At 39.5% G+C, this 26,813-nt stretch overlaps 2 protein-coding genes across 2 annotated transcripts; one reads left to right on the top strand and one right to left on the bottom strand.

Annotated features, from left to right (window-relative positions):
• Window positions 1–619: 619 nt before the first annotated feature.
• Window positions 620–21,777, bottom strand: umad1 (UBAP1-MVB12-associated (UMA) domain containing 1). Its single transcript, XM_038724769.1, has 4 exons — window positions 21,616–21,777; window positions 20,862–20,952; window positions 14,081–14,166; window positions 620–3,820 (listed from the first exon to the last, which is right to left on the bottom strand). The coding sequence occupies exons 2-4, from the start codon at window positions 20,941–20,943 to the stop codon at window positions 3,545–3,547; spliced, it is 444 nt and encodes a 147-aa protein (XP_038580697.1). The 5' UTR covers window positions 20,944–20,952; window positions 21,616–21,777; the 3' UTR covers window positions 620–3,544.
• Window positions 21,778–21,915: 138 nt separating this feature from the next.
• Window positions 21,916–24,789, top strand: rpa3 (replication protein A3). The gene is made up of 4 exons (XM_038724770.1): window positions 21,916–22,149; window positions 22,234–22,308; window positions 24,202–24,313; window positions 24,406–24,789. The coding sequence occupies exons 1-4, from the start codon at window positions 22,051–22,053 to the stop codon at window positions 24,486–24,488; spliced, it is 369 nt and encodes a 122-aa protein (XP_038580698.1). The 5' UTR covers window positions 21,916–22,050; the 3' UTR covers window positions 24,489–24,789.
• Window positions 24,790–26,813: the final 2,024 nt, after the last annotated feature.

The raw sequence follows: 26,813 nt of genomic DNA, 5'->3' as shown, positions 1-26,813 counted from the left end.
GAATTGACAGATCCAAACATGATCCTGTAATGCTGCCGGAAATAATTTTCTCTTCCTTATTCATTCTGATTAAAAGAAAAAAACAAGAGAGGCTACATTGCAGATGTAAAGACATTGTTTTGTAAGTAACAGGTGTCAAGGCTTATAAAATAAAATAAATAAAAGTCCCAAGGCAAGAACAAATCTCACATAAGGACTATCAAGTCACAAAAAAAGGGCACGTCCCAGGTCAAGTCCAAGTCCTAATCTCTGCACCCCTTACCACATTTAAGAAAATTACAAAAGTAATGAAGGGTTTTAAAAATCAACTTGCTTTCAAATAAACATTTAATGGAAAACTGATCCAATGCCTTTGCTTGGTATTCCTGCTATGTCTATTGTCTTGCCGTAGGGTAAAGAAACCTAAAGTCATGAGATTCATGACGAGGCTGACTTCAGTCCAAGTCACCTGACTCAAAAACACACCGCAGCAATGCAAAAGATATTGTTTTAACATAAAGTTAACCTAGGAAATGTATTCTTACCAACTTGGCTGTGTTACTTCTAGTTACCAATCCTAATAATGTAACAAAATGATTTAATATGATCATTAACAATGACAAAACATTTCCCTCACATGTAGCCTAGAAAAAGCTCTTCAACTTTATTTGGAAAATGAGTTGCAGTCACAGTCTCAACCAACTGAACACCATACCAGCATCAACATACAGTATATATGTACCTTAACTCAGGGAATAAGATGGTTTAAGAGGAAGATTTTAGTGGGAGTTAACCGATAGAAGGGTTTGCTTCTAAAATACAGTTTGAAAGGTTTATTAAAGTAAGAGGTATATTAAAGGCACAGCAGGTTGAAGCGACTAAATGATAGTGTACAAATAATAATCAACATAAACAAATAGAGGTCGTGGCTCTAACAAAACCTGTGTAAAAACATGTTGCATGTCATACCCCTCTCTCTCCTGGCTGTTAAAGGGAAGAGTAATCAATCACGATACTTATTGTTAAATTCTGTGTTTCCTCACGGTACACTAGCACTCCGTTTTGTGTGTGCTCTAGATTCCCTAAACAGCCCTGGCTCTGTAAACGGTGCGGGCCTTCCCCACAACATTGTTTCAGCCAATCAGCGTGCTCATGCAGGGAGCAATGGGAGCGAGAAAGTTGTACACACTGGTACATTTGAACATGCTGGACTCATTATGGGACTCTAGGCACTGTCCTGAAGGTGATATGGCCAAGAAACAGCCAAAGAGGAAAAGGTCTGAAGGTACACATTGAAACAAGTCATATGACCAGGCAAGGGCGAAGACCCGTGTTAACATCGTTGAGGTGTCTCAGTGCTGGAGAAACCTCCGAGATTTGAAGGCCGACGCTCTGCTTCTGTCAACAGGTGAGTGACGTTAGCTTTGCTGTTTCACACAAACAATAGGCCAGTACTGTCTTGTCCATTTGTTGTCATTTTTTGCTGTTTGTGACAGCTGATCTCCACTGGTCAGCTTTGCAGCAGCAGTAACAGCTTGCTAACCCACTACCTGCGTGTTTGTCTGCTCTGCCGTTAGATAAAAGTATTTGTCCGTAAAACGTTTGCGAAAGATTTTATGGCCACAAATATCTAAAAGTACAAGTTTCGGTACATAAATAGACTCCTGGGCTTAGACTTTGGCTAAGAAAAGTATTTTGTTTCAATACACATTTAAATATTGACAGGCTTGTTACACTTTCTGTAGTCCTGCATTTTTGAGGCTAACTCGTCCTCACCAGCATATTCTGCCATATTTCAGCAGAGATACTACTTAGTACTAGTCGCCTTGTCTATGCTGTCCATGAATGGGAATTTTTGGGGTGGTGACTGTGCAATGGATAAGACAGATGCCTTTGGGGTGAGAGACCCGGGTTCAACTTCCTACTGTGACCCATCCACCATGTGTCCCTGAGCAAGACACTTAACCCCTAGTTGCTCCAGAGGCATGCGACCTCTGACATGTACAGCAATTGTAAGTCGCTTTGGATAAAAGCGTCAGCTAAATGAAGAAATGTAATGTAATTTACAGTATGTCAGCGCAGCAGACCAACCCAAGTGATAATTAATGGCATGTACATTTGACTGCATCATAACAAAAAAAAGGTGTGCCATAAACAACGAAAAGCAAAGTCAGTGGAAAATGCAGCCAGAATAAACAACACAGTAACTAACGCTGGCAGAAACATAATGCTGGTCAAAAGGGAGGCTACATTCAGGGAGCAAAAGTCAAACATGGTGACAAGTGGTAGGGAATAACAGCTGTAAAATAGTCAAAGCATTAACTGTGGCAGGAAGTGTTTTTGCTACATATAATGTCAAATATATAAATTGCCTAATATTAAATTATTACATTAAGTGCTGGAGTCGGTAAAAATAAACAATCTCCACATGTTGCAATTTGTACATAAATAGATGACTCAAAAGTCATTTGAATTAGTACTATCCATCCAATGATCCTACTGTAGACTTGGGCTTAACTCCATGTAGTGGTAGGCAACTTCTTGGCCAGCCGTTTCTGCATTAACGACTTCGATTGAAGTTATTGCTTCATCATGTGGGTGCCACACCCTCAAATGACCTGAAAAAAAGTCTCTTTTATACCATTTGAAATGGCACGCTGTCACAAACAACAGATAAGGACGATGCAATGAAAGTGAAGGTTACAATATCAACCTTCCCTTAAAGAATTGTTCTAATTCAGTACAACCCAGGTCTTTTATCTGTAGTTTTGGCTACCATTTGAATCTGTCATTAAATGACTGTATATAAGACTAGTTGCTGAGATGTGGCAAAATAGAGGCTTTAAGGCCAATTTATACTTCTGTGCTGAATCTACACCAGGTACGCTGCAGCCTAACAAGCATCTCCCCCCAAAACGTAACTACACGTTGTGATGACGCAGACCGCAAGGACTCTGATTGGTTGGCTCGGAATGAGAATCAGAAATACTTTGTTGATCCCCGAGGGGAAATTCTTTTGGAAGGGGATATTTGTTCTCTGCATTCTTCGGCATTGGTCGTGCTGGACTCGATCCAGCAACCCACCGGTTTCTAAGTCAAGTCCTAACAGACCTAGTATGCCTCCACTGTCGGCTTTATAAAAGTATAAATTGGCCTTTACAGTCTGATGGGGCAAGAAGCACACGCAGTCAGTACACCTAAAACTGAGACCTGAACCTGACTCATTTCCAGGTCTTTAGCACCTGACTGGTACTGCCAAATTTGAGACCCAAACTCGACCTTTAGCTATATTTATCCTTGACTGCTGTTGCAATGCTTTGGCTACATTCATTTAGTTTCAATGCATCTACATTGAAAGTAGTAAACAGAGAAGAAACTAATAACAGAAATTCAACCCTTTACAGTTTTAACACTACGACTTATTGTGTGGGAGCTTTTACTTGTTCATAATTCTACAGAATCGCATTTGCTGGAAGCTCTCACATGACCAACAATAAACCAAGTTTCCCACAGTGTGAACTCCTGATGACAGTCCTGATATTAAAATTTAAACAGACTAGGCAGACTAGGCATTATGAAGCACAGAGTTCTCTAAAGTGAAGTCATACTGAAAGCTAGACAGGTTGTAGTTTATGTCCCGGGAGAGCAGCACATCAGGAATCAGGGGAAACCCTGTCTGCATGGCCAGGACATGAGGAGCCAAAGTGAAAGGGATGTCCCCGAGGAGATCCGGGAGAGTCGAAGCAGCTTCCACTGCTGAGGTCCCTGCTATTGGCGCTGCGGTAGGTAAAGCTGTAGGGTGCATTGTGTAGGTGGGTTGAGCTGGAACTGTACAGGATGACTATGAGGAAAAGGAGACACAGATTTAATGTCAGTGTTGTTGAAATATTACGTTTAGACACACAGTTTATTTATTTCAAACAGAATATTACTTGTATAAAAATTATCCAATAATATCAAATACACATCATTCAATTCATCTAGCTCCGACAGACGGCTTATGCACTTTTATTTTGAAGGCAGCAATGTAATGAAAGCAACAACAGGGTGCAGGATGAGAGCAGTGTGGCAGAGGTTAGCAGACAGAGAGTGGTGGACTTCACATAACAGGTTTCACAACTTGGAATTATTTTTATAAAAAGATGTTTTGACTCTTTTGATCGGTGGACCCTTTAGGAATTTAATCATCAAGGAACGGACACATTCGAACTTAAGGAGCGATTCAAACGTAACAGGAGTCGGCACTTATTTTTCCCCCATCTCTTGTACCATGCAGGTTACACCGGTAAATCTATAAGAATTAGACTTCTGGGCTCGTTGTTTCATTAATTGAACGATTGAATTGTGGAGAATCTAACTGATCTAACGATGTGTAGCATGTGCATACTGACATATTGATCATACGTTTAAACATTAATATTTGGATTAACGATCTAAGCAGTTTAGAAGCAGCTTAAGCGGGCGACCCAGTTGGGTTTAAGAGGTTTTATACATCCATGGAAGCTATATAAAAACAGGACCTCTAATCGAGACCTGTGTTTATTTGTCAAAATGTGTTCCCACACCAGGCCAGTAAACAGGCTAGGTGGCTATTTGGGGACTCGGCTATTAATTGAAGTTTTAAGGTAATCATTACTGACATTATTTTGTCATTTCTCCAGTTAAGACAACGTGTGAACTTGAACAGGAAATAGTCCAGTCAAACACACAGGTCAAGGTTTAAACTATATAGTGCAACATGGTAGGGTGGTGATGGCGCAATGGATAAGACACATGCCTTTGGTGTGAGAGACCTGGGTTCAACTCCCCACTGTGACCCATCCACCATTGTGTCCCTGAGCAAGACACTTAACCCATAGTTGCTTAACCCTACCACAAGGTTCCATTAAAACTGTAACTGATTGGAGGATGAACACTTTCCATTCTGGTCACTACATGGGATTTACTATCATACCATCAGTTGTCAGTACACCCAGTTGATTTTGTGGCTTGATTACCATTCATACACAACATGTTGCATATTATAATAGTGCCATGACATTTATTGAACATAGTCATAGTCCCAAAAGAAAAAACCCTCTTTAATTTGGTTGTTCCTTGACCGGCTATCTTCACATGTTTACTTAGTAATAATGCTCTGAGAACAGCAAAATCATCAGTATGTAGTTTGTTTGGTCCAACAGTTTGGGGTATAATGAGATGGGCAGCACCTAGGGGTGGTTATAGAGCTTTCGACATTTAGTTTTGTTTGATTTAGTTATGACTATGCAAGGTTTCCAGGAAAGGTTCACAATTAAAGCAGTTTGACAAAAACAAAGCTTTAATTCTGTCAAGACCTGAAAGCATGTTGGTGAATTACAGTGACCATTCTGTAATTCAATGTAGCTGTAATGATGCACATGGAAGTGCTTTTCATGGTTACAGACTGCATGTGAAATGTTGTTTATTCCTCTACTGAGCCTTTTAAGTTGATGGGCATTAAACTGTATGTGTGTTTCTAACACTGATTTATTTGTGGCGGCCCACAAGAGACTACACAGCTAACCTCATAGCCTACATACCCAGAAAGCCTTGCGGTCCGAAGAAGTCCTTTGAAGAGAGTTGGATTGAATTGGAGCTCTTCAATTCTAGTCTAGAGTGCCTCTGGATGAGTGCCTCAGAGTTTAAACTGAATGTCAAAACTGAATTTGGAACCCGAAACTGAAATAATACTCACAAGTTGAAAGCAATATGAGTTCTATTTGATTTCATACTATTAGATTCAATTTTATGGAATTATAGTGAATACAATTTTCAGTTTGAACATAAAAAAACAATAAAATCCAAAACTGTTAAATTAGTCGGTTCTTCTGCTGAAGCCATTCTTTTGTTGTTGATTTACTTCTGTGCTTTGGGTCGTTGTCGTTGATGTATCACCCATCTCCTGTTGAGTTTCAACTGGCAGACGGATGGCCTTTCATTCTCTTGATTTGTCTTGATAAACTTTGAAATAAATATTTCTGTCGATGATAGCAACCCTTCCTGGCCCTGAGGCAGCAAAGCAGCCCCAAGTCATGATGCCCCCTCCACCATATCTTACTGTCGGGATGAGGTTTTGATGTTGGTGGGCCTTTCTCCTCCATACATAGGGTTTTTGTTCCTTCCAAACAACTCAACTTTAGTTTCATCTATCCACAGAATATTTTGCCTGTAGTGTTGTAGAACATCCAGGTGCTCTTTTGCAAATTCAGACTTGCAGCAGTGTTTTTTTGGACAGCAGTGGCTTCCACCATGGTGTCTTCCCATGAACTCCATTCTTGTTTAGTTTTATGTATTGTACAGTCGTCAACAGAGATGTTAGCATGTTCCAGAGATTTCTGTGACACTCTAGGATTCTTCTTAACCTCATTGAGCATTCTGCTCTGTGCTCGTGCAGTCATCTTTGCAGGACGGCCACTCCTGGGGAGAGTAGCAACAGTGCTTAACTTTTTCTAATTTATAGACCGTTTGTCTTACTGTGGACTGATCATCAAGACTTTTAGAGATACTTCTGTAACCCTTTCCAGATTCATCCAAGTCACCAATTCTTAATCTTCGGTCTTGTGAGAGCTTTTTGGTCAAGGCATGGTTCACATCAAGCAAAGCTTCATGGGAATAGCAAAATTAAAATTGGTGTGTGTTTTTTATAGGGCAGGACTGCTCTAATCAACACTTCCAATCTCGCCTCATTGATTGGACTCCATGTTGGCTGACTCCTGAGTCTAATTAGCTTTTGGAGAAGTCATTAGCCTAGGGGTTCCCATACTTTTTCCACCCTACACTGTGACTATTTACTCAGTGTATTCAATAAAAACATGAAAACATATAATTGTTTGTGTGGTATTAGTTCAAGCAGAATGTGTCGGTCTATTGTTGTGACTTAAAGCTCCTATGTGTTCTTTACTCCCTTAAGGCTGATTGATTACAGAAATACGTCAATTTGCATAACGTGCGTCGCATTGCAATGAAGTACTGCGCATGGTCAAAGCATAGATTCCCCCGAAGAACAAGCTACAGCTAAAAAAAAACCTCACTATGAATATCTATAGTTTGGGAGTATTTAAGACAGAGGTGCCCTGTACATTGGAGACGGCTTATCCCAGTGCACTTTGTCAATACGGCAGCAAGACAGCACTGCAAATCCTGTTTCCTTTTTGTACCCACACAAATATATTAGTACAATCAACATGAGGAACAAGTTTCTGTTAGTAGTAGTCTCTTGAAATAGATTTTCTATCACCAACATGTTAAAAGTCATTTCTGCACTGCTCCTGTCATGGTAATGTAATGTTACACCAAGTGTCGTTCTGATGCAACATCTGACAAATAGGGGTCGATTCTAATTATTATTTATATCATAACACAGGATGGACTGGCGACCTGTCCAGGGTGTACCCCGCCTTTCGCCCGATGTCAGCTGGGACTGGATTGGCTTCTGTGCAGAAGCGGTTGACGATGGAGGGATGGATGGTTGGATGGATGGATGGATGGATCATAACACAGCAATGACTAGGACATATGACTAAATGTGTCTCTTCTTCAGGATGATGACTGAATAAAATATTTGTATAAATATATGTAGATGTAATGTGATAAATGAATCAAGATTTCTAGATTTTTTTTTATTAATCAATAAATAACTCATTAGATTAATTGATTAAAAGACAATTGTTAGGTGCAGCTCTGTACCAACTGCTAGAAAGGTGAAGGGGGTGATTGTCAGGCAGTTTCATACGGGGTTGCATGTCTACATTGAGGGCGTACGCTACAGTACATCACCTCAATACAGCGTCTCTGTACCAGTTTAATAGAAAGAGGTGCGTCTGGATTTCTGACAGTTTTGAAAGTCACACCGTCTGGATTTCTAAATACCCTGGTTTACTGACCAAACCTAATTGGGATAACAGAATTGTATTGAGACAGAAAAGTTGGATCACTGCATTCCAAGGAGAGTCGTGTTCCTATGACTTGTGCAGTTACTCTTTCACTACTACTTATTACAATTTGGATATGGACAGTGCAGACACAAGCCTTCACCTCTGTGACATCCCAAGGAAAGTATTGTTCACACCATTATAATTGAGAGCTGTGCTTCTAAAGCTGTGCTAAACATAGACGTACAACATGTAGCAATGACTTTAGGGTGATACTGTAAAAGTGATGGGTGAATGTGCAAGAATACCTCAATAAGAGCAAAATTAAAACAATGGGTTGGAGGGAATACACAGAGCTGTGTTCTCACTTGACCCTTGACAAAGAAATGTTCTTCTATATGTTGCTTTTTATTGACACTGAGGACACTAGTTTAATGTAATATGGGCAAGGTTTACACAGGAATTTCACTAAAAGTGCTCTTGCCTTTACCTTTCTTTTCTTTTCTTTTTTTTCTTTTTTTTAAACAATGGTGACGGCAGCCATTTCCTACAGCGTGCCCTGCTTTCAGAGTCTACCTGGATATGAAAATGCTCCAGAGTGGCAGATTTGAGACTTTGTTTTGGGCTTCAGCATGTAATAAAGGCAAATGTGAGACTAATTGCAGACGAGATGTTACAGGAAATAGTTAGTCCTCTGCAATTAAGAGGCACAGACTGGTGCACAGGGAGGGTGGAGCAACAGGGTCCCGGGTCCTGTTTTCTGTTGTGATCTTGAGTTTATATGAATCAAAGCACAAAACAAAAATCCTTACTACCTGCTGGTAGTAAATAAATGCTCTGTATAGCGCCTTTCTAGTCTTTTCAACCACTCAAAGCGCTCACCTGCATTCACCATTCACACACATTCATACACTGAGCCTAAGTGCTCAAAGAGAAACTAACATTCACACACTGGTGGAACAGCCACCAAAATAGGCAATTTGCCCAAGGACACTTCGACATGCAGCCTGGAGGAGCCGGGGATTGAACCGCCAACCTTCCGACCAGTTCCGATTAACAGGCAACCCGCTCTATCTCCTGTGCCATAGCCGCCATAGGGCCCCTACGTTAACAGCAAGAATTAAGTTCATATTTTCCTGCATATCTTTATGAGAATAAGTGAATAAAAATAAAATGTAAAGTGTAGGTAAAATAATCTGAAAAACCTTCCTTTCAAAAGCCAATTGTAAAATTCACACTTCAGTAAATGTAAAGACACTTTGCTGACGTAACAGTCAAATCAACCCATTACAATACCAGTCAAAACCACCTTGAGGAGCTTTTGACCTCCAGTGGCACTGAAGTGCAACATTTTAGTCTCTGAAATACTATTTTCACCATAAATTAATCTGGCAATTATTTTCTAGATTACTTGATTCATTTTTTGTCTATAAAATGACAGAAAGGTGACTTCTTCAAATGTTTTGCTTAATCTAACCAAACAGTTAAAAAACCCAAAGAAATGTTACTATGTATTTTAAATCATGTATGAGGAAGAAAAGCTTCAAACCCTTAAACCCTCACACTGAACATGCTGGTATTTTGTAACAGGCTCACAGAGCACAAACAGGCGGAACATAAGTGAAGGTAAAACAATAAAGTGCAGAACAACACACCGGAATTATGGTGTGTGGCGTCACTGGGTGCCTGCAGCACACATCAGGCCCCACCAGTCACAAGGCTTAATGCAGCAAGCTTCATAAAAAGTTTTTTAATATTTCCTAAACTACCTTAATCAGCAGTTTCTACCAGCATTCATTTTGCTGCAGGTCAAAATGTTAAACATTAGATTAGATCAGCCGCCCTGTCGCATTTACAAACTCATTGTGTGTATCCTTGAGCTCTAACTAAAGTGTTGAGTGAATTTCCTTCCTCATAAACATTTGCAAAGCCAATTTTTTTATTATTTTAAATACAGCATTGTTTATATCCATATTCATTAATTTCTTCTTTGCCGCCTTGGCTGGTGCACTGCTGTTTTTCCTGGCGTGTTAAGGTCACCCGTTGATCAGTGAAATAGCGTGACACCATTGTGAGGACTTTGTATCGCATCACCTGCCTGGCATGCATGCCTTTGTGTGCGTGCATGAGATGAGCAAAACAGGGTTTCTATGGCGTAAAACTTGAAACTTTGGTTGGTCTCTGGTTAGTGTGCTCTCTGCAGCTGGTGTCTGTATTCTCACCCAAAAATAGATTCACATCACTCTGTACAACTGAGCAGTGCTGACAGTGTGAAATCAATACTATAGGATAAGCAGGTATATATACTGTATATATGAAGGTATACTCTAAGTACAAATAGTGCAATACAGTTCAGATATATGTAGTATAGACAGTAATCTAAATATGAATATACTATAGGTCAGATGTATACAGCAGTCATGTGGTGCGACCATAATTTATTTTAAAAATAAATTAATTTCCGTAACATGCTTAACAGTTTTTACAAGTTCTCAGTAATATAAAAGGTTTTAGATACAATGTATTTGCTTTTCTTTGGGGTTTTTGTAAATAATGATTTAAATATTTTTGCTCTATAATGTCACAATCCCCTTCTTAAATGTAGTTAATTGATTAATTTTCTCTGTAAATTGCATAAAACTGATAGAAATGTTTAAAAAATACCATTCACTTAAAAATACTGTATCAGTAATTAATATTTCAGTCACAGGAATGAGATATTTTATTTTTAATTTAATACAGTTATTGTTATTATTGGTCGCACCACATGATAAGCAGTCGCTCTAAATGACATGACAATATATTTAATCTAATTTCATTAACTGCAAGTATGTTTTTCTCATTTATTGGGTGTGTCAGAGGTGTTACCCAATCAGCAGCCACATTTAAAAGACAGTGAAGTCCAGTGGCGGGCGTACGCAACAGGATGTTCAAGGCACACCATTTCCGTTGAAATAAATGTTTTGCTACATTTTGTTTGGGCTAAAGTTGGCTTGAAACTGAAAAGAACTCTAAATTTACTTGATTTCGCAGAGGAATCGAACGTGGTTCTCCTGTCGTTAAAAACATAAAGATGGGTCGTAAAGCAACACAATAAATCAAGTGAGGACGGGCTCCTACACCAACATGTTCACAAAAAAATGCATTTCCTCCGAAGAAATGGAAACACACACAAGAGCAACATGTTGCTTCATTTAGTTTTCATTTTAGATTTTCCTAAAGACGCAACAATTTTTGCTTCTTTTAGCGACTCCGCTCTTGCTGCAGGGTCAAAATTAACATGCTGTCCATGGCGAGCAGTGTTTCTTTACTTGGGAGTAGCATCTGGTAATTAATTAAATATTACTAATATTGCATTGTTACCAAAGTGAAATTACAAGTTCTAAATATTTTTGAGGCATTTTTCTCATGATATTGTACAAAAACTAAAAATAATCCGTTGTTTCTGAAATGTAAGAAAAAGTGTGTCAAATTGCAGAAAAATCTATTCCAAATTATACTACAATAAAAGTACTGTATATGTAAAAGTCATAAATTGAATATTAAAGGACAAAAACTAAATTGCCAATCATGGAAACCACTTTTCAGCAGTCGTACCACATGATATTTTCTAATTCAATCAAAAGTTACATGCAGAGGATAGGCCACCTAAACAAAACAAGCTAGCTTCCTACAAAAGGACTTGATGAAATTTATAATCAAAACAAATATTGGTAGAAATAACTTTATATTAATTGTTTTTCTGAGGTCATACCACATGATATCCAAAAGTGGCAACTACATACCAGCTGTTACAATTTTAAATTTTTCCAGATTTGAGAAAGAGTTAAAAACCTACTTGCTGTTTCAATGGGTCCATGAGAAATATTATTCAACTTCCTGTCTTTGAATGGATTTCAACATAAAAGTGGTCGTTTGTTGATGGTCGCCCCACATGATATTTCATAAAATGGACATCATCAGACAAAGTTTGTTTGTGTATTATTATGGAAATATAAATACAGATGCTTTGCGATTTTGTAAGGGACGACAAAACACTTTGGAATTCATGCCAAATAGGGCAAAACACAATTTTGAATAGATTTAAAGTAATTTCAAAGAAGTTTTCAAAACAGCAGTCATGGCCGGACGGCATGACATTTTGACACTTCAATTATCAAAAAGCTAATGTTTTTTAAAGTTAAAGGTGAGTACATATATGGGAGACGTCCCGCGTTCATATGGTATGCTTTTATGCTTTCAACCTTTTTTTTTGTGAGAAAAAAATCCAGTTGGACACAAAATGTAGGCGTCACGTCATTGACCCCAATGCATAAGAAAAGACTACTTACATTTAAAACACAAAGATATCTAGCAGCCATGCAAATTATGACTTATCCGTCAGGAACCAGCATGAATTAGACATGGGATGTGTCAATACCACTTTTTCAAGTCCCGATACGGATACCAGGCTTTGGGTATCGGCCAATGCCGAGTACTGATCCGATTCGAAAATGATTAAACTGTTTTCCTCACTGTGAGGAAGAGACTGGGAATCATTTATCATGTGTAAGGCAACATTATGTAAAATGTGGTGTGATCACCGCTGTCGTAAATAAGGACAGCTGTGGACTGTTGAGATTAGATTACTACAAAAACTAGCAAGTTGCCAACTTTGCTAACAGCCAAACACAAGACATAGCAATATTCCTTACTAGTCCAACTGTGTACATAGAAAGAATGCCAGCTCGGCGTCTGTCATTCAGCCTTTTATTTCACCCAGGTTATGTTGCCCGCTCCCTGGCTGATATTTACTCTTGTCCGGTTGCTTGCTCGTCACATTCTCTTTTTCACTCCCTCACTTCCTCTGACGTCTTCTCTTAGTCTCTTCACAGCCTCTGCCATGAAATCCATACAGAGAATACCGAACTAGCTTCTTCCAAAGAACTTACACTGTACAGTTTTGAAAATGTTTTGGAAAGCAATTACAAACAACATATTTGTTCATTTGTTTGAGGACGTACTGGTTGTCAAACTGTACAGCACTATGAGATAGATGAGTGTTAGAATGCACAGGCTGTAGCTTAGCTTAGGTTAACAGGTTTTGGTTGGTCTGAATCTACATCTGGACATTTTGAACAGTGTGTGTTGCACATGTAGGCTTTGGAGTGAGGGTATAATGTTGCTGCGTCTCAGTTCTTTCCTGTTGCACCACGTGATTAAAACTGGAGGGATGAGCCACTCACTTACTGTGTGACATGTGGCAGCTCCAGGATGCCATATGGACCAAATGTGTACACACACACACACACACACACACACACACACACACACACACACACACACACAAACACAGTCAGAAAATTCCTTTTTGACAGTTGTTCCTTATTAAGAAAATAAGCAATGAAGCCATGTATTAAGACTCTTAAATTAAGAACAACCAGAAGGCCAGCAGAGCATTTTGGAGGCTTCTGCCTCAGCTCAGTCCTAAAGCCAGCCTGGTGAAATGTGTAATGACACATTTTGGCAAGTTAGCTCAGCACCTGTCAACATCACAGCAGTGGACATTGTAGTATGAGCCACACAGGACAAGGCCAGCTGGGATGCTCATAGCGACTGGTCCAAGAGCTGAATTGCTGACTGATTAACATGCGTCTTGGTTGATGTGATCACAAGTGGACAGCTCTAAGTACTTCAGTTCACACCTGGCATTAGAATGCATCTCGAGTGAACACCACCAGATTTCACTTCCCTGCTCTATGTGCAAAATAAACACGGACATCATTTCTGTTTGCAAAGACCAACCGCATTGTTGTTTTTAACCGGTGGGAGGCAACAACGCACGTCCCATGCCTAGAAGTTTGCAAAGACCTTGGCATGCGGACAACAACAAAACAATACAGACTGGGTTTATTTCTCAGACAGCGTGTTTGGTGTGTTTTTTTAATGCATTTGGCCTGTTGTTGTGGCTTCATCTTGTTGTTTCGTACGTTACTTCCGCTTACGCAGAGGACGTCAGTTGAGTAGATGGCCATCCAGTGTGGCCAAGGCAGAAATGGGGACATGGGTATGAGACTCGGACTCGAGTAGCTGCTGACTTTGGCTTTAAAACTTCAAACAACAAGGCCCGAACAAAGAAGCGCTGAATGCTAAATAGGTGATTACTGATGCTGATTACAATGCCACAGGGGGAACTTTCTATCATGAACTGTAAACCTCTACCAGCTCACCTTTGATGGCTGCACTACGACGTTTGTAGACAGCTGTGCGACGTTCAGGTTCTGCATCCTCCTCCTCTGATCGTCAACCGTCTCTCCTGCACAACAAATGTGGCAGACACAAGTTTATTGACAATTTACTCAAGCTATGTATTAAAGTGTCTCACTAATCAAAATGAGATCATTAAAACAAAGTTCAAGATCAGCTCTTCAGTTACCAGCCCTTCATCATTGTTTTCAACACTGTACTGAAATGCCTGGATAGCAGCTGCTGCTAGCAAAGAGTAAAGCTTTAAAATGGAAATCATTATGCTAAGCTCAGGAAACAGGGAGGCATGACATAAACAGAGTGTGATTTGAAGTAAATTGGCTCCATGTCAGTTCACCGACAACTATTTTGATTAGCCTACTTTTTAACTGATTCATTAAAAACACTTTGTTCATTCCAGCTTCTCAAATATGAGGCTTTGCTGCTTTGAATGGGTCATCTTGGGCTCTTGGAAATTGTGTTTTTTAAAAATCAGCTGCAGCCCTAGTGTGACCCTTAAAATCTCCAAAATACAGTATAAATAAATAAATAAATATATAACAAAAATATGCAGACTTGGATGTTATTAGAGCTGAACTTAGTCGGTTAACAGAATTTTAACCTGTAACTACTTTGATGTGATTATTTGTGGAACTGAACATCTTGGAGTGACAACTGGTGGTGTGTTCAAATTGCCGGCCTTTACTGGCCTTTTCCTTTACTGTGATGGGTATTTTTCTGACAAACTATAGACCAAACAATTTATCTTTTAATTGAGAACATTAATGCCAGCCAGTCTATCCAGTACCTTAAAGTCTACAGTTTGTAATTCCAGCTTTCACCTGACAACCAGCAGCCACACTAAATGACTGGTTAGCTACAAGGACGGCAATGTCACTTGGTCCACCACTTTGGACTGCAGTGGATTTCATATTTCTAATCCACATACGGTCAATTCTAATTCTCTGACTTGTCATCTAGTGCCACCAGCACGCTATTTTCACTTATCCACTGAAATATCTTCACCTCTACTAAATGGACTGGTACAAAATTCAGTTCAGGCATTCACAGCTGATGTACTCTGAGAACTTTTGGTGATCCCCTGACTGTTACTGTGGCAGCATCATGAGGCTGACTTGTTTGGTTCAAGCTGAAATGTGCAGACATTCCCACAGAATCAATTGTTGAACCTTCTGTGATGACTAAACCTGAATGCATCTTAAAATGTGTTTTCTTTATAGTAAGCCTTTCAGCCTCATAGACCCACTACCATTACTGTAACACAACACAGCAACAGAGATTTTGTGCCGAGACTTGATTTACAGTAATTATTTTTCTTCTGCACAAACCAGGTCAATGAGGGGGATTATTTGTTATGTACAAGAGGTTTTCACATGAATTGATTAAAAAGCATTAGGAAACACTCTTTCACTGTATTAAGTATTCTGAGCTGACATTTATGCCTCAACACAGTTATAAAATCTGCTAGTCTGCCAGTTATTCTTGGTCCATGTCCTACCTATTCTAAGGTTTTGCTGGGGTCAGCAGGCGGCTGTCACTGAGCAAATTAATTTGAACTCCTTCGTCAAGTGGCTGAAACACTGAGTGAGTAGAGGCACTGATGGGAAGAGAGAAGGTAAATGCTGTTGTTCTGCTCTTCCTCTTCAGGGCCAAACTGACTTTGTCTACAGAATTAATTCAATCACACAGATGTCTCCGATCTCAGCCCCATGTGTCTCCAGAGCAGCTTCCCCAACGGACGAGGAGCGCTTTCCTCAGGGATTCAACCAGACCCAGGCCCTGAAACACTCTGCTCCGGAGGCGTTCATGGTTTTTAAGGTTGCATATATGGTTAATAAGCTACCTAGCAGTAGCTTATTTAATCCATATATTTACATTTATAGGCCACTGTACAGAGTCTATAGTTGGTAATTGAGGGGTGATGAGCTATTCTATTTAGAATAATGTCTGGCCCAATTTGAAATTACACAAATTCACAGAAAGCCCAGATGTCCTAGTTTTCCACCAGTACTTAAACGCAGCATGCGTTTGTGGATCTGTGTGGAGCTGGAGTCTCAAAACCCCACACGCAAATGTAACCTGATGCATGGGTATCAAGTGACCAGTGCACACACATATAACAATCTGTAAGGAAATACAAAAGAACAAATATTTTTAGACATTTGTACACACAGGAAGCTTTTCGAAAGCGAAATTGATCTTGGGTCTCATTTCTAAACATACGTACGTACAAAACAGGGCTTGAAACGTGCGTACTCCACTTCCCAAGCAAAGGTTGTGATCTATAAAAAACAAACTTGACAGGAGAATGTGCGTCCTGTAAAGAAACTCTGAACCTTGCGTACGCACATAAAGACGAGAATGAGAAACGGCGACTCACATGGCAGAAGGATGAAACGGTTTGAAATGAAGAGGCCTACTATTGTGTAAAATAAATTGAAATATTACCTCTGAGTATTACAGGCTTAAAGCCTTTCTGAATAAACAAACACCTTTTGGTTGATTTTCCTAACATAATTTAAGATCATTTGCAGCGCACACAAAAAGATCCAGATTTAGGATAATAAACACAAACAGATATCTGTTTCTGCAAAGAACGCCTCAAATATGTTGGACAGTTTAATCAGGAATCATATTAATTAATACTTGCATGCAGTGCAATTTATTCTCATAAATAAGGTGAACAGGACGACAAATGAGGCTACATTAAATTGATGCAAATACCAGTGCATGGTTTCATATAGCCTATTCTCACGTTTGTTTCCTTATCGAGCCAAAAGCTGTGCGCCAGCGTGCGGATGTGATGCGCTACTTGTAAAAACATGTTATGGAAAATTAAAAACACTATTTTATTAAGTAAATTTTTAAGCTTATGTTATTTAGTCTACAACAAGTCTTTCTTTTAAACTATCGGCAGCCTCGTTCAGTGAACGGACTGTTTGTGGAATGCATTTGGTTTACTCTCTTTTCAAACGGCGGAATCTAAATTAGTACCTGGGTCATCCCCTCTTACGCGTGTGTCCCCCTCCAGCCAGCGACGTCACGACTCAAGAGGGATGCCCCTTCCTGCAGATCGGTTATAAAGGGGTGGAGCTCCGGTGCCCCCTTTCCTCCGGTGCACCAAAGCGCCAACGTGCGTTTTTTTACCCACCAAACAACATGCTTCAGCTTCACCAAAGATCATTGTGATTTATAAAAGGAACATTACTTGGAAGTGTGCGTACGCATTGTTTTATAAGTCTGAATATTTTTTCGCATATGCCATTTTTGGCTTTTGGCCATCCGTTCACTTTTAGTGAGGATGTGCGCTTTTGTAAAACAATTTCACGTGTGTTCAAATGGCTTGGTATTTATGTGGTATTTTTCATTTGTAGATCATGTAATACACATTTGTGACCATTTTGATTTTGGTTTAGTTTAACTAAACTCTGGATCTGACTGTAGGATGTGCCTGTAAAACAGATTTAATCAAGTGTGAGTTGGGAGTCATGTATACAACAGCTTGTTTTTATTGCAGGTGTATAAAAGATCCGGATCACAAGGTTTTTAGAGTGCTGTGTCGTACACTTGGTCCATCCAAGGTATCCAATATCCCTGTTAAACAAATGTTGACTTAATCTCACTAGCTTTTCCAGAAAATCTTCAGTAGAGTGACAGATTCTTCTGGCTTTAAAAAGACCCCTCGCTGTTCAACAGTGTAAGAAAATAATTCATCAATATTATCCTGGTACAGAAAATGTCATTATAACAGTGCCATTTCAATATTTTAACAAAGTAGCTATTCTTGTCTGGATTGGAAACAAGAGGAAAAAGAAATGTATAGATTCAGGGCACAAATGAAACCCATGCTGGTGCCAGATGTCTAAAGATAGAAGTCATTATCAAAACATAAGTAATTATATTACATAACAACACCTGCCCAGCCAAGAATGATCTCTTTAGGGGGATTAACTGTGTTGTCTTGATTTTGTAAAAAGAAGGGCCTCAAGACCACTTTCATGTAGTTTGTTTTAATATAATTACATGTTTGTATATAGTTGCTGTCCATTATTTAATGCAAGCAAAAGGACTGAGAGCGCAGGTTCTCTTGGATATTTCCAAGATATATATGTTAAGAAACTAAAGATTGTGTTTGAGCCTTTCCCATCAAGATTTAAGACAAGACTTGAAAAAATCTCAACCTATCCTTAGAGTTAAAAACAGCAGAAAATCCCACACCAACACTGCTCCTCTTATAGGTGAAAATCGTGTCTGTTAACAGACACGTAAACAACGCCACCATCTGGCCAATTATGGTCATTTTTCCCAAAACAGATTGACCCCAGAGCACAGGGTCAAACAAGCAGCTGCTGGACGCACTGTGCTGCCTGTGAGGCTCAATCGAAACCTGAGTAACATTCTTGACAACGCAGACAACAATACCAGCAATGAAAAGATCTTCTTATAGCATCACTGTTAATAATGTCACAAAACAGGATGCAAGTTTGGAATGTTCTTTCCTCATGCAAAACAAAGGTTTCCTGGTGTCATTCATTCAATTTGGCAACAGAGAGTCCAAAGGTTTGCACTGAAGCTCATCCAGCTGGTGAATGAATGGCATGTTTGTCCCTACAAAACAGCAACCTGAGACGGGACGCTCCCCTCTTTCATTGACTTTTGTAGGAATAGGAACCTGATTACTGTTGACCCCGATTGTGAGTACAAACACAGTGTAAAAATACTTTTACCAAAAAAGCAGTGAAAGCAGGTTTTAATGACCACGAACATCCTTATTATTGCTTTGCACCTGCCTCGGAATTCTCTTCTCCACACACACCTACACCTCAGGTAAACTCCCCCGCTTGCACCGCCTCTCTCGGATATTTCCATCGACGCACCCGTCTACAAGAAACTAAAGATTGTGTTTGAGCCTTTCCCATCAAGATTTAAGACAAGACTTGAAAAAATCTGAACCTGTCCTTCAAGTTAAAACAGCAGAAAATCCTGTCCTGTTAACAGGAACTTAAACGCCACCATCTGGCCAATTCTGCTCCATTTCCTCTATCAGCAGTATGTTTCATAAAGTCGCCAAAAAGACTGAGAACTCGTCTTTTTTCCGTATATACTTCCACCCGCGATCCGTTGTCACGACAGCAGGTGAGCCGCAGGTCGGCTTATTAAAGACGCAACCTGTGTGTTCACTGTTGCTTTACCTGGTCTGTGCTTAAAATATCCATCGTGACTTGTAATGTAAGTTAATAGTAAAAAAAAAACGGCAGACTGACTTAAGTCTGTGCGAGAACACCAGACAACACCGGAGAACGCCCGCGCACCCGATGACATCGTCCATCCCGATGTTTCATTGTGGACATCGTCCGATGGAAATTTCTTGCTGTGTCCTGCCTGACACAGTGAACAGCTGTCCACCTGTTTTTCAGTCCTGCGTGAGACTGTCTGCACAGCTTTGGACATCTGTTCTGTTCTCTGAAATCTCTCAGAGGCTACAAAAGTGAAAGTGAAAACTTTCTATTTAGGGACACTCTAAAAGTCTCCTCCAACTCTAACGAAGCCCCTGGTGATGACATTTGAGGGAGCCGTTTTTGGGATGCCTCGTCACTAATGACATGCTAAGAGTTGATATACGCTATTCACCCACACTTTGCTAATTATAAGGTAATCTTTGATAAGCGGACTTGATTAAATGGTAAGCAGGGAGCTCACAGTGAACATCTGTGAGCTCAGCTGGCTGCCTCAATCTGAAAAAGAGAGCCTGTCCCTGACACTTAACATGCAGCTCCTGTCCATCAGCTCCACCAGCTCTGCCAATTAAAGCCACAAGGATAAACAGCAAATAATACTGCATCGCAATATTTCCATTTAAGAAGCTGGAATCAGACGGTCAGGGTTCACTTAAAAGTGACCTAAGTATGGAATTTTGGTCATGTGAGAACAGGTGGCTGTGTATGGGAAAATCTCAAAGAAGAAAGAATTTTCATGCTCAAGAAGAAATTGTTTAAAATTTTTGCAAAACAAAAATCACACTCACACAGGAAATTGTGAAATGTTTGACACTGCAGATTTGGTCACAGCCCAGGATGATCATGAGACAAGGAGCACAGCAGTGAAGCAGACTAAACTTCCTGTACTAATATTTCCTTTTGTATTATTTCCTTCAAAACCCACCTGTAAAGCTCACTGTCTCAGTAACTTCAAAACACTGTGACTGATAGAATAGTACTGTAACAGCACGTGTTAGATGTCCATCTGAATTTTAATCTGTACATATTTCTGAAGCTTCTCACCTTTAATATTCTGACTTTTATTAACTGAAACCCAGCTAGCATCAACTTTTCAAAGTTACTGGGTTAGAAATGATTGTATTCATTAAGAGACTTATTTATAATTAATTAGAGTTCATTAGTTTTGCACCATTGGGGATCTTTGAGGTGAGGGGAACATCACACCAAACTTCATTCAAAATCCTATCACTTTAACAATGGCTTACTTAGTAGCAGCAATAGTAGGTCTAATATATTACATCTACAGAAATGTCCAGATCGTTAGGGGCCACTCTTTAAACTAACCATTCAACTTACTAAACTTTGAAAAATGCTTGTTTACTATTACACAAAGAGATGTGAGCACAGGTGGGTCCACCGGCTGGTGGCAGTCCACTGCTAGTTGGTGCTTTAAATGTATGGAAAACCCACGAATTTCCAAACGCCAAAATGTCAGTTTAATTTTATATGAGGTTATGTTTCTCACCAATGATAACAAAGCCTCCATCTACTTCCTTCTCGGGTGTTGACTTCTTTGAGTCTTTACGGAGTCCAAAGAAACTGAACATGATTAGCGTCTGTCAACAGAAGAAAGAACAGGTTAGACCAACTGTACCTGGGTTATGCCCGCTGCCAGTACTTATTTGATCAAGTTATAGTAACACTTTGAGGTTAAGATAAGATAAGTTACACTCGAAGTTCAACTGTTTGTGCACAAAGCCGCCAAAGTGGAAAGGAGCTTTTTTTCGCGAAAAGAAAAATGTATCATTCGGCTGCTAAATTCCGGTTCTCAGATTTTAGCATTTAGCCGATACATGTACTAGGGAACTAAGGTTTAAGAAGAACAAACATAGTACTGAATTCACTAAATAAATGATGTTGACAGTATCCATTCTCTAAATCCTCTAAGTTCAACTCAATGTCACGGCTGTGCATAACGTATCGCTATTTATCGCTATTTTTAGTTTTATATGAAACTATAAAACGTCGACTCTATGATTCTGGCTCCAGAGGCGTCTTTTAACAGTCAACACAAAGCACGTGCCAATAGAAAGTGACAATGACAGACTTAACGTTACTGTCGTTCTGTCTACTGTCGAAGTTCAGAACACAGTTCAGATGTCAGATCATGATTCCCTAGTGTTTTAATTCCAATTAGTTTGGTACCATATGTTTTAGCTCAATGCGGCTCCGCTAAAAGTTAGTTAGACCTAGAAAGCAACGTAAATAACAGGATATACCCTAATTCGCCTTCTGTCTGCTGTGTCGCGCAGGTTGCCCTTATCCTTCCTCCGCTTCCTCCGCGCGATGCGCCCTGTTGTTGTGTTGAGATATCGTGACGTCACTGGTTTTAATAACGTCCGCGCTCGTGTAGAAACAACAGACGCCACCTACAGTTCTGTTGCAAATGATGCTGTCCTCAGCATGTAGCGTAACTATTCATAGATGTTTCCGGCGGATAAAATGTTAGAGCACAACGGAGATGGCGTAGAAAGGTTGGGTGCGTTCGATTTTATTGCCTGTGTTTACAATAATTATAAGCCCCGCGGTTTTTCAACGTAAACGTAGACGCTCCGCCCCCGCGAGCTTCCATGTGAAACAAATACATAAGACATTTCCCGCGTGATATTTCTCTCTCCCGGGTCCAGTCGCGCCAAAACAGCAGATCTTTTGAGATGGCGACCATACTGGACGTTCCCAAACCGAGAATAAACTGCTCTTTGCTGTCGCAGCACATAAGCAGACCGGTCTGCTTCGTAGGGCGTGTTGAAAAGGTCAGTGCTGTTTGAAGCTAGGTTGAGGGAAATGTTATGTTAACAGTTAGAAATATGCCTAACTCTTCTTTTCTGTTCTGCCAGGTACATCCAACAGGAAAGTCGTTCACCGTCTCGGATGGAGAAGGAAAGATTGCAACAGTTGAACTAAACGAGCCTGTGAGTAACGTTAGTCTTCCTGAAGCTGTCATTGAATTAACGGGGTGTAGCCGTTTATCCTTATCCACGTTCAGTAGAATCGTTAGAGACAACAGCCCTGATGTGACAGACCCTGTCCTGTCTGGCCCATAGTGTGGGCAGCATTGGCCTAACTGTTAAATCTGTGGGCTTTGATTGACCCAGAAGGTCAGTTAACAACACTCTTCTGTTGGGTGTTTCCAACTGTTGGTGGATGAAGTACACAAATCCTGTACTTGAGTAAAAGTACAGATACCCTTGCTAAATATTTCATTCATTCATTCATTATTAAAGCCTTCAATTTAGTCGAAGTACAAAAGTAACGTTATAGGTTTTGTGCCGAAAAATGATCGTCTGTTGAAAAGTGATGTTTGGTATGTGTAATGTCTTTGTTTATATTTGGAAAACGGGCTGTAGCCTAATTAACATGACTTACTGCCAACGTAGATATAAAATGAAGACAATTTTGCAATTATCCTTCTGACTCTGTATTATTTTACTGGCTGTGTAGGCCTACCAAACAACCCAGTCCTTTTTACCTGTTATAATACCTTTAAATGGCCAGTACAACTCATGACATGCAGTATTTCACTTGCCAGAAAATGACTGAAAGGTTATTTCTGCCCTGAAATTAGTTGATTTCATTCAGAAGAGTTATATTTGACAGATTACAGCTCAGCTTGTGCTTTTACCTTTTAAAATACCTTTAAATGGCCAATACAACCCAAAAAATGCAGTAGGCTTTTTCACTTGCTAGAAAGTGATTGAAGAGACTGGGCAATACAGCTCCAGCAGACGGCAATCAGTTTTCGCCACGACACTGGCTTTTAAATATACTTACGTCTCAAAAGTAAAAAGTGGGCCTACTGTTAGTATGGTTCTGTTTGTCAGGGGTTGTTGACATGATGGAAAGAATTTAAAAAACAGTGGGCAAACAATGGCATTCATTAGAAACAGCCAGGTATGTGTGTATCTCAGTGGTGGAAGTACTCAGATTCTTTCCTTGAGTAAAAGTAATATTCTGTTACAAGTTAAAAGTCCTGCTTTGAAAATGTTAATAAAGTAAAAAGTATGTAAGTATATAGTCAGGAAAATTAAAAGTACTCACTGTGGTAGAAGTGGAGCTCATTTTTAATACTTTTGTATCAGAGAGCAGCTAATGATTTTTTCTCATTATGGATTAATCTGCTGATTTCTTTCTTTTAATGGATTTTTGAAATTCTGAAAATGGTGAGAAATACCATCACAACTACCCAGAGGCCAAAGTGACCCCTTCACAGTGCTTGCTTTGTCGAACTAACAGTACAAAGCTCAGAAATATTACAAATAATTTAAAATAATTAAAAGGAAAAGCAGCAAATCTTCATGTCTTAAACTATCAAAGTCGTTGCCAGTTAATTTCAGTGTCGATCTAATAATTGTGTCAGCTATACTTGTATGAACTGTTGGGCACTTTATTTATACAAAACATATTTTATTAACACATCATAGTGTTTTGTGTGTAAAAATCTTTGTGAAGTAACCAGTAGCTAAAGCTGTCAGATAAATGCAGTGAAGTAAAATATACAACATCTCCCTCTGAGATGTTGTGGTGGAGTAGAAGTAGAAAGTGGCTTGATGTACCTCAAATGTGTACAGTACTTGAGTAAATGTACTTACTGTCCACCGCTGGTTTCCAACATCGTCAAATACGTCTCAGAACATTCACTGTACATTGTGAATGGAATGCTTAAAGTGTGTGCCATTTCTCTTCAGTCTCATTTCATTAAGACTTCAGTGAAAACAGTGGCTCAGTTATTTCATCAAAAAAGGCTGGACCTGTTTTCAATCAACAAGGAAGTCGTATTAAAATCCCGTTGTGATATTTTCCTCCAGCTTGAAGAAGAGCTGAGCGGCGTTGTGGAGGTCATTGGTATGGTGTCCAACAAGGGGGCAATAATGGCCACCACATACAACATGCTACGAGAGGACAAGGGCATTCCTTTTGGTACGTCTTCTTTATTATCCTTTACATACAGATGAATACGGCAGCATTTGTATGTGCTGACTCGCAGTATGTTCTGTCTATCCGTCTCACAGATTTAGAGCTGTATAATGAAGCCCTGAAGGTCGTCCATGATTTCCCCCAGCACTACCCTTTTGAAGTGGCTGCAAGTGGATGAGGATCACCATGTCAAACTGCCATTCTTTCTATTGTTCGTTTCTTGTGCCCAGTTTTTTGTTGTGAGTAAAAATGCATTTGTGAGAAAGAAAATCTTTAAGTTTTTGTGAAATAAAATTATAACCTGTAAAGACCAAGTGAAGTGGAGATCTTAAAATATAATAAGCATAACAAACAATCATTGTTGACTTTGGGAATCAGTATTTGTGGCAAAGTATTCACAGGTTAAAGGTCTGCTCACTAGTTTTAGTAAGTGGACCTCTGAGTTGCGATTACTATGTTAATAAAATATTTGAAACCTGGCAAGACGTTTACATGCAAAACACATTACAGGGATACTCCAAAAACCTGATCATATCAAGGACACACTCAGTGTCATACAGTAGCAGTACGCTTTGTCTGCCTTGTTAAATACTGTGATGCTTTTATATTTTCTATTAGCGTGAGAGCATTTTAAAAAGGATGGTATAGACATGCTCCATATGAAAAGTGCATGAGCCATAATGGGCAGCAGGGGGCAGTATGACCAGAGAAGCCAGCAGTGGAGGGGAGAGAAGTGTACTGAAACACACTGAAATAAGATTAGATTTTAGACTTTATGGATCCCACTCTAGGGAAATTCAGCTGTGACAGCAGTTCCAGATAAAGCACAATACAACAGATAGGAAAATGCACATTAAATAATAAAGAATAGATGAACATATATGAGAAAAAGATAAATAAGAATAAGTAGTTAATGTACACTATATACACCTTTTTATATACAGATGTGATTGATGTGGAGCATTGCACAGGTCGCAGCAGGAGACAGTGGCACAGTGTAGAAATAAGTAATTGCACAGAACAAAAATATATACAGCACTATAGTTTAGAGGAAACGGACTATAAATCCATTTGGTCTGTTGATTTGAACCCATATTGCCCAATTCCCACTCTAATGAGATGTTCTTTAGCATGAGAAAAGGGAACTAACCGTTATCACTGGAGTATTAAATATATAAACTACATATACAGTTGAAACAATAAGCGTGGATTCTTCTTTTGCAAAGACTGGTCATGAAAGCTGTTGTCACTTGGAAGGACCAATTAGGTCCTTACCATAGGAATCCATTTTCTAAATGTGCTTCCAAAGTATTAATTCAAGAAGTAAAGTACTGTAAACTGAATTTTTTCACCATTAAATGCATCTTTTCATTTTTCACCTCGCCCTCTCCAGCTGTATGCATTCTTATCCCATTACTTGTTACTAACTGGACTTCTTCCCTCTCCTGTAGTCTTGTGCTTTCTCATCTCTCACCTCTCTCCTCTCCTCTCTCCTTCTGTCAACAAACTGAGATTGATGGAAGGTTAGAGATAGGAAATAGATATAGATATATCTAGATTGGCTGAAACTCCTAGATCAAGAGTGGGCTTTTTAAGAAGAGGTTTACTTACAGCTACTTTACAGGACTGGTAAACAAACCCTGAAGACAGGACAGATTGTTTGTGTCTAGTAAAGACGTGCTAACTAAGTTATGCAGCCTAGTAGGGATGGGGTCCAAGAGACAGGTTGATGGTTTAGATCAGTGGATATCTGACTTTTTCACGCTCCCAGTTTGAGAGCCACTGGTTTAGATGAAGAAATCTTTAGTTAGTTGGCGAAGATCAATGGGAGCACAGACATCAAAATATATATCAGGTTTTCCAGTTGTTTCTAAGGTTCCTGATTCTGAAGATGATGGATTTTCTCTCCTGGCTACAGTGCTAAAAAGAAACGTGGGGTTGTTTTTATTTTCTTATTTCTGCTATCCATTGCAGTATTCTCTGACACGCTAGGGAGAGTACAAACCAAAGATTCTGCGAAGAATTCATCCAATGTCACTAGAAGAATGCCAAAGACCAGAAATGGCTGCACACTCTGGTGTACAGTTCCTGCTGAGGAAGAACTGTATTTAACTCATATCTATCCATGGACATACTTTATTGCTGTTATACAATCTTATATAAGTCAAGTATCTGGAACAACAAATGTATTGTAATGAAACAAAGGTTGAATATCCTGTAAACATTTTGATACTGCTGGCAAATTATTAGTTACTCAAATCTCGGCCAATTCTTAAAAACAAACTGAATTCAACAAAGTAAGGGGGAAAAACTCCCTCATCTTATACATCTATGAGTAGGTGCCTAGAAAAATTGGGAGGGGGAATGATTCTGCGCCACGAGCCTATCGCTGGGCCACACATATACTGTACACACACACTAGTCACACTCACACCCAAGACACCAAACCTAGCCTGCATGTCTTTGGATTGTGGGAGGAAGCTGGAGCACCCAGAGAGAACCC

Source organism: Micropterus salmoides, unplaced genomic scaffold (genome assembly GCF_014851395.1).
Source record: "Micropterus salmoides isolate LMB-PRFRI ecotype aquatic unplaced genomic scaffold, ASM1485139v1 Ms_hic_scaffold_17, whole genome shotgun sequence".
Lineage (NCBI taxonomy): Eukaryota > Metazoa > Chordata > Actinopteri > Centrarchiformes > Centrarchidae > Micropterus > Micropterus salmoides.
Note: the sequence above shows the minus strand (reverse complement) of the source record. Positions and strands in the feature narration are given on the sequence as shown.